Source organism: Dermacentor albipictus, chromosome 8, assembly GCF_038994185.2.
Source record: "Dermacentor albipictus isolate Rhodes 1998 colony chromosome 8, USDA_Dalb.pri_finalv2, whole genome shotgun sequence".
In the NCBI taxonomy this organism is placed as follows: Eukaryota; Metazoa; Arthropoda; class Arachnida; order Ixodida; family Ixodidae; genus Dermacentor; species Dermacentor albipictus.
This window is the reverse complement of record NC_091828.1, coordinates 80,464,238-80,473,053: the sequence shown is the minus strand read 5'-3', so window position 1 is coordinate 80,473,053 and position 8,816 is coordinate 80,464,238. Positions and strand designations below refer to the sequence as shown.

The window sequence follows — 8,816 nt, the reverse complement described above, 5'->3', positions numbered from 1 at the left end:
TTTACCATTACCACACAATGAAGGTGCCATGAAAAGTGAAGCTGATATGTCCCGCTGAACATAGAAGGGTTGAAAGGCATTGAGGAGATGCAGCTTCTTTTTTATGAACAAATATAAGGCTTTAGACTAGGAAGAAGGCGATGGCATATAGATAACATACGAGTACTTCGTGAAAACAATCTCTGAAGGCTCAACTGCAATTGGAAGTAAAGCATCAAGAAAAAAAATGTGGCAAGTTCTCCCGAGCAAGAAAGGTGCCCCCTCCCCAAATTTTGTATTTTCTGCTTAACAAAGCCTCCTCTTGCCTACTATCTGCTGTTTTGCTATTATATAAGCGCAATTTACTAATACAGTTGAACTTAGCATTCCGTATGAATGTCCCACTAAGCATAGAGTTACGTGCTACAAGATCTGGTGCCAGGGGTCATTCAGCTGCTGGGGGAACGGCAGGTAGGAAATGAATTTGCGCAACATTCACACCTGCGGCTTCAGACATTCCCAAGTTCCTTATTATGTTTTATCTTTCTAAATTTCGAAGAAACCATGGTTTTCCAAACATAGCAAGGCAACAAGTCTCTGTGCTCATGCATAGTCATTGTGAATTGTTTGTTGAAAATTCTCACAATTCATAAAGCCGCAAAATTAATTTGAAGCCAGAAGGATGATGTTAAGGCAAATCCATGCAATACTACCCTTTATTCCCATTATGGTTAGTGCTTATTCTTTGCTGCAACCTTGTGTGTGCCCAACCTGTATGCTTTGTACTTATCCATATAGTTTTTTAATTAATCTGTGCATTTTCTGCATATGCCATAGTATTAATCCTGTACCACCCTGCTAATATTACCGCACGGTGGTTGCAACATTTTTAAAATAAAATATAAAATAAGTGCCACAGTTATGGCTACCCATAGACAATAGCACCAAGTTTCCTCCCGGCAATTTTGTAGGAAACAATGTCTTTAGGGTCTCACCTCATTCATTGAGGACAAGTATTAAAACATTTAGAGTAGGTGTGCGAACATTCAAAGATTTCAAATGATGAGCGAAGTATTGTGCCAAGTATTGAGCCAAGTATTCTATTGAGTCCCCCAAATGGATAGCCGCTATTTTAGCGTCCCAAATACTCCTGTATATCTGTGCAGACTTTCAGCAGATATGAAACAAATGGAAGTTTTCTTGATGTTAAATCGGAGATTGCTTGTTGTAGACTAGTTGCTGTAATTGCATAAATCTTAGATTTCCATTATGAACTCGTCTGAAAGCAGATACGGTGCAACCACTGTTTGATACGCATTTGACTTCAACATGGTTCCGAAAATTACTAACTCCGTATTAAGGTTAGTGCTGCAACTCATATTTAGCAATACAATGAACCGGTAACATGTAAAATGAAATTCTTTAATGTACAATCACTGTGCAAAGCGCAACCTTTGTGTCTTGGTCATTAAATAAAAGCGAAACAATAAAAAAAATGCATAACTCTCACAGCAGCTCCTGGGAGACACCACAAACGACTAGCAGCTAATTTGATCAGTACTTTCACCTGCCAAGTTTGAGACTAAAAGAATCTAGCGCTGTAACTCATACTTAGCAATACAATGCACCGGTAACATGTAAAATGAATCTTTAATGTGTGTTGGCCACAGTAAAACACTTGATGGCAACTGACTTGCAGAAACAGCCATGAAACATTCATGGTAGGATGATCAAATTACAGCGTGCACATCTATGGGGTTCAAAAATCCCACAACAGCGATAAAAAAGCTGTACAATGGACGGCATGAAGATATTTTGCGCTGATGTGACTACAACAGCCAGAATTTGCACATTCTAGTAGCAAACCATGTTAAAATCAGTATAAAAATCTAAAACAATTATAAAGCTTAAATATTTTTCTTCACAACTATGCCAGGGTAAAATCGCAAAGCAACAAAAAAAAACTATGCCAAGACAGCAGCTTGCTTCGTGCTGTTGCACACAATCACGTCCAACACAAAGTTATACGTCATGTTGTTTTCAAGTCACATGAGAATTTAAAAGGCACTGGTGTTCTCAGCTTGGTACTGGAGCCTGCATCCGAACCCCAGCTGATTGCCAAAAAGTACGCATCACAGGTCCAGCGGTCCGAGATGCCGCTCACCTTCGCTAAGGAATATGTTCAGTGCCTTGTACACAAGGTACGCTCCTAGCTTTCGCCGCTTCTTCTCGTGCCACGATTGAACGACGCCGTACACGTCTCCTTTCTTTTGATTTGTCAGCCGGCGTAGGCCAATTGCGTCGATCATGCAAGCTTCCCTCGTGTACGCTTCGACGGCCAGTGTGTTCTGGAAGACGTGCAGCGAGACCACGCCGTGCCTGGAGTCCCAGATCTGCAGGATCTTGCGGGTCTTCTCAGCCTCCTTCTTCTGCAATGACTTGTCCAGACCCTTACGGACGAGCAATGCCTCACAGAGGTGACTGAACGGCCTAGACCTCTTGCCCTTACCGACGTAAAAGACTGCCTTCAGGAAGTCGGACATGCGCTCTGCCAGTGTCAAGCCGGGGGCCCTCAGAGGCAGGTTTCGAGTTACTCTGGTGTCCAAGAGGAGATACGTGAAGGAACCCTTTGTGTTGCCCTCTCTCCAGTAGCTGTTGGGACGGGGAGTGTCGAAGTCGCTCATCATGGCGACCTCCAAGTCCCTGTAGGCATCCAAGTTGCCCGCGTTGAGCACCAGGGTGTGGACGTCCGGCGACAAGACGTCGCGGGACTTGTGGAGGGTCACCAGGCCCAAGTGCAGTCTGGCGAGCCGGTTCAGATATACCAATCGCGTACCGTCGGTCACCGGTCCAGGCGCGTCGCCCAGGCTCCTCAGCTTCGCGAGTATCTGTTCGTTCGTGAGGCATCCGAGTTCCGGCGGAACGTCAACGGTGTCGTTCTCGGGACCGCTGCTGCTCACTCCCGTGGTGGCGCTCGAATCGGCCTCCGAGGACGAGTGGTAGTGCTCCTCCTTGAGCACGACGCCGGACTCGGGGTCCCTGTGGAGCACCTCGCAGAAGTCGCAAGTCTGCACTAAGACGGCCTTGTTTCCTTTCGTCGCGGAGCCGTACGACGAGTCGGTCGACGCGAGCTTGACGCGCGCACGGGCGCCGAGACGGTAGTGGGCCAGCGCGTGCCGGTGGACGTTGCGGTTAGAGTCGAGCACCGGCCCGACGTCGTGACCGCAGTAGGCGGCGAGCTGCTCCCGCAGTTCCTCGTCGCTAAGTCGCAACAGCTCCTGCGACAAGTTGGAAGACGCCCACGAGGAATCGGTGGGGGCGACGTCGGCGTAGCTCCTGCTACCGCCATCAAAGGAGGATTCGGACGTCCGCGGCCACGCTGACTCGTCCGTGTGGCTGGCCTCGCAGCCGTCTGCTGCACTACCAGAGCCGTCTGCTGCACTATTAGAGCCGTCGCTGCCTCTCTGATGTCTTCTGGCCCGGGCCCGCTTGTCGTCGACGTACACGGGGGACAGGTAAGGGTGCGGGAACACGTAAGCTGTGTTCAGAAGGCACTCAGAATCGCTGCTTCCGTCGGACGGAGTAGAGAGGCGCGGCGAAACGTCCACATCATCGCCGGCAGCCGCCACGTCGGAAATAATGGAAGCATTCGAGTCGTGCGCGGGATGCGGCGACCCGTTCACCTGAGTAGCCCCCTCCGGATGGTCGCGGTCATCGGCGGTGGGGCCGAGCAGCTTCCTCACTCTCCTGAGGCAGTCCCAGTGCTCGCTCTCGACGAGGATTTCGAACACGTCCTTGCCGGTGGGGTCGCGACGTGAAGGATCGCCACCTCGCTCGACGAGCCGTTCCAGGGCGTGCACGTTGCCCGACGCCGCGGCGATGTGCAGGGCGGTTACACCGTCCGCGTTCGCCGCGTTCGGGTCGGCCCCGCTGTTCAGCAGCTTGTCGAGAAACTCCAACGAGAACTCGTCCACGCTCACGACGAGGTGCAGCAGGGTCATGTTGTCGTCCGAGTCGGGCAGCACGAAGCCGGAAAGCGAGCCATGTCGCACCAGCTTGTCGAACAGCACCGAATCTTTCCGTTGCAGGGCTTTGAAGACGATGTCGCTCCGCAGCAAGATGCAACCTTCGCCGGCGCCTGGTCTTGGCGGGCTCATGGCAGGACGCTAATCATGGACGCTAATCCTCACACGGAATGTATGCGGCGGTCACTGTGAAATCCGCAAACATCGCGAACGGTTGTCACTTGTTTACGAGTCCACACGCGGCCGTAACTTTTCGTAAACGGCGGCTTCTTTCACGGGCGTTGCAAGTTCCAATTTGGAGTCACGTGACCAGTCTGACTACTTATGTTGACCGCATGGTGCCGCGCCAGTCGGGGCCAAAATAATGTGATTTCGGTTTCGGTTCTTTTTCAAGCGTTAACCTTGCCTCCCAACTCACTTTAAATGTATGGGAGCAAAACCAACAGAACAGACCAGAGTCCACGTAAGCAGCCGAGACGGAAACGCGGCTTTTTCGAAGTTTGCAGGCAAGTACGGAGCTGCCGGTGTTTACCTGTGAGTATTTTGTGCGACGTTAAATTTGGTCTCATTGTCCAATCGCCAGCGCTACTTCAAAGCTCTCGGTGACAGTACGATTGACTGCACAATTGAATAAAACATTGGAAGCGCACCTACAAACCTACTGTGACTCTTGTTGACGGGCTCAAATGATGATTCGAAAAAGATATCAAGCGCAATGCGCTATTTAGATCTCTAACGGAAAACAAATAGCTTGGTCTAAACAGGTAACTGATACAAAATTGGGTAATAAGAGTTTTAAAGGAGCACTGACATACTATTTTTGACAATTAATATTTGTTGATCTTATATAGAGGTCATAAAGCTCTAAATCTTAGAAGGAATAGTGACAAGCGTCAGAGCGCCGTAAATAATTTAAAGAAGTATAGTGAGACAAAATTCCTCGGGTTCTTTTTTTTTGTTTGTTTATTCACAGGCATACTCAACGTTACTAGACTGGCACACTTACCGGGTAGGGGTGGATGGGCAGGGGAGCACTTACCCTCCCTTACTGCCTAATGTGTGTTTGAGGGGGGTGTGAGTCAGAGTATTTTTTTTTTTCAGAAGGCATGTGTCACTTCTGACATCGTCCATTTAATTTTCAGGCTATTTCTAAATAAGATTTACACCATAACTTGTTTTCTGGCCGGTTGCTCAGTGGCTATGGCGTTGGGCTGCTAAGAACGAGGTCGCGGAATCGAATCCCGGCCCCGCGGCGACCGCATTTCGACGGGGGCGAAATGCGAAAACACCCGCTGTACTTAGATTTAGGTGCACGTTAAAGAACCCCTGGTGGTCCAAAATTTCCGGAGTCACCCCCACTGATCGCGGTTTTGGCACGTAAAACCCGATGATATAATAAAGAAAAAGTTTTCTGGCAGGAGCGAAAACAGCAGATATTTTACATTTTGAAGAAATTGTTGGTGGTCTCGTAATCTCAAGTGTCGAAGACGTGTCGAAGCTAGACGCCGCACGAATCGTTGGTTAGCCGTGGTTGCGGCTCTTCGCGCCACTGTTCTGACCAACGTTACTAGATTATCTAGTAGTATTTTTTAGTATTTAGTAGTATTTAGTAGTAGTAGTAGTAGTAGTAATAGTAGTAGAATTAGATTATTTAGTAGTATCTAGTAGCGATGGTTCTGACAGCGCGCGTGCGCGCGTGGCACCATGCTCGTTATTCAGTTAGCAAACGAATGTTTACCGCAATTTATACAAGCGATAAAACCACCAACCTTACTTCGTACAGCTGTCAAATGGTGAGCTATCGCAATCAGTGCTTGGCTTTTCGGGCGAAACCGCGATTATATATTTAGCCCGACATTTTTTTTTAATAAAAAATTTTCGGAAAATTGCAAAAGTCAGGAAACGAAACTATTAAGTTTACTCTAACTCGGCAATGAAAAATGACGTGGGACTTCATTAAAACGCACTAATTACCACATGGTTTGTAGTGTTTAGCGCTCAAAAGTGAGACAAAAGGGACATACGTTGAGACACACACTAGAGCAGTGCACGTGTGTTTCTTCAGTTTCTTGGGGTCCGGGCCCAGCCCGGCCCGGCATTTCAAACCTGGCCCGTACTCGGCCCGTTTCGGTTCGATCCATTAGCCCTTGAGCCTGTAAGAAGCCAAGTTCTGGGTTATTGTGAAAAATACTGTCATGTGGTCAACTGTCGTTGGGCCGCCTCCAAACTGCGCCGAGCAGATTTTTTTTCTTTTTGTCTTGTTTTCGCTCTGCGTCCCCTCTGCCTGGCTACTCTGACTTTGAGAGAAAAAAAACAAAAAAAAACATCTAATTTAATTTCATTTCATGACTAGCCAAACACGCACCGATTATTATTCGATTATTCGATGCGCAAACACACATGCATATGCAATGGAGGGTGAGCAAAACAGGGAGAGATCAGGGCTGGCAACCGCCACCGATAGCGGCACAACGCTTGCTTATCCTTTAGGAAGGACGATATACGGGACCGCTGAAAATAAATTCCGCCTTAGCATCGCTGCACCCTCTTTTATTTTCATTCGCACCCCCCCTCCCCCCTCCGCGCGCATGCTTCTTGGCAAGAGATATGGCGGAGCGGCAATATATGTAAACATCAGTTTTATTTGTTTCTATGTTTCTAAAGTCAAGCGAATATGCTAAGAATGACCGCATCGTTCTTAAGATAGCAAGTAAATAGATGAAGAAAGACACTGAAAATAACGTAAGCTCTTGGTACACGTTCATAACGCCCTTATAGTCAAAATGAGAGAAAAAAAACCGGGGAACACGAACATTTCCTCAGCAGGCTAACAATTCAAATATTACAGACTCATTACAAATCCTTCGTCTGTAAGAATAACTGCATTATACAAACGTTCCCACAATAAACTATCAACGCAAAAATTAAAAAGATATTTTAAACTCTTCGCTTATAATAAACACTGGGCACTACAAACATTTCCAGAATAAGCTAACGATATAAAACCTAAACACAGATCATAAACTATTCGCCTTTCAATAAAGGTAAATGAATTGCCAAGCTTGATACAATACAAAAAGGCAACAACAGTAGTCAAAGGGCAAACTTGAAATTTGGACTTGTTCCAACTTAAATTCGGGCGTGGGTCAACCTAACGTTTGGGGGAGGGGGACCAACTAAAGCTTGGGGGTGGGCCAACTGGAAATCTAGAGGTACGCTAATTTAAATTTGAGGTTACGCTTACGCGTATTTAGAAAAGTCCAGCGCAGCTTCTGCATTATCTTTAATTCCTTGAATTTGCATTGAATTGGTCTGCCACGCAAGCATGAGTGGGTGAGGGTCATTATTTGTTTTTCCCACGTATACAGGTAGGCAATGTGCGGGCGGTGTTCACGTGATCACGCACACTTGCACACACTGAAATCGCGCAGCCGTCCTATTCAGTTTATAGCCCACAGCGCAAGAGCCACTTTCACACTGAGAAGACAAACACATGGATGGAGGACGCATTCGCGACTAATCCATTATAAGAAGGCACGCTGAATATAACACCTGCGGTACACATGCGTGGACAGGCAAAAAAAAAAGAAAGAAAGCCAAACACAGGGGATCAGATGTACAAAGTAAAGCATCTTATCATGTGGCAGAAATAATGTTTGGAGTATGGAACTCTCCTCTGAGCTCCTTTTACATCAGTACGTCCCATTCGTACGGCTTGAAGAAGAAACCAACCTCCTCATAGACGTTACCTTCAGCATTCCCGATGCTGTTATCACCGTTTTTAAAATCTTTCTGCGCCACTGGGGCGCGCAACTGGCCCCAAATCAATCGCGTCCATCGAGTACTTTGGCCCATCCGCGGATGCCAAGGAGAAATACCGTGCCGGGCGCAGCAGGCGCGAGGGGAATAGAGGAGGAAAGTGCCGCGGGGGGGAGAGTGTCGCTGCTTTCAAATTATGAAGGGGTTTTACCTAGATCTAGAGTTGCATTAAACAATAATTCTACCTAGTTCTAGAGTCACTGGAAAAAATTTTTTTCCAGTGACTCTACCTGGTTCTACATGGTAGCGCCATCTCTTATAAAGAATATGAAGTACATCATGCCTCGTATTTGGTATCGCATTTGCGCGGAATGTAAGTGTGTTTTTTGAAAATTCTTTGAACTGTCCGGCTATGATAAATGGTTTGTTAGTCTGTTTAACTAAAAGGTAAATGTGCCTTGTTTACAGCTTACATGTTCTAGATTCCTTGGCGGCTGGCTGCAAGATATTTTCAAAAAATGTGTTTAATTGCACCAAAACAACCATCGCGATTACGTTGGTTTGTCGAAGTGGCCTTTCGCTGCAAATAGAATGCAAGTGTCCTCTGTGTCCTCGTAACTGTGTCCTCTCGTATGCATGATCATGTTTGCATATGCATATCTCGTGCACATCACTTCCAAATTTTGTGGAGTGTTCCATCACATTATCATTGTACATAACCATTGTGTACACTGTATATGTTGATAATCATTTTGTACATGTGCCATTTAGTTTATGTGTAACTGTGTCTTTCCGTCGGTATATGTTGGTGCGTGAGGACTCGGACATTACTTACGTTGGAAACGTGCTGTGTTTCGTTTCTTACATGTTATCGTCCCGGTGGAATTGTGCCGTGATAATGACTCGGTGTTCGCATCGTCTCTTGTGGAAATAAACTTTTTCTAAACACACAGTCCATTAGTGCAATGGAGCATCCGATGCGGGACGTATCTTGTCCTGCCATTCGTGTTGACAGACAACCAAGACAACTACGAAGGTTCCTGCAGACGTCCC

The 8,816-nt window shown here is 46.8% G+C and overlaps 1 protein-coding gene across 1 annotated transcript; it reads right to left on the bottom strand.

The window, feature by feature from the left end:
- Window positions 1-1,610: 1,610 nt before the first annotated feature.
- Window positions 1,611-4,326, bottom strand: LOC135898662 (ankyrin repeat and LEM domain-containing protein 1-like). Its single transcript, XM_065427737.1, has one exon. The coding sequence runs from the start codon at window positions 4,134-4,136 to the stop codon at window positions 2,112-2,114; it is 2,025 nt and encodes a 674-aa protein (XP_065283809.1). The 5' UTR covers window positions 4,137-4,326; the 3' UTR covers window positions 1,611-2,111.
- Between the last annotated feature and the right edge of the window lie 4,490 nt (window positions 4,327-8,816).

Excerpts from the sequence above, each read along its gene's own strand:
- LOC135898662 (XM_065427737.1), bottom strand. The coding sequence starts at position 4,136 with ATGAGCCCGCCAAGACCAGGCGCCGGCGAAGGTTGCATCTTGCTGCGG.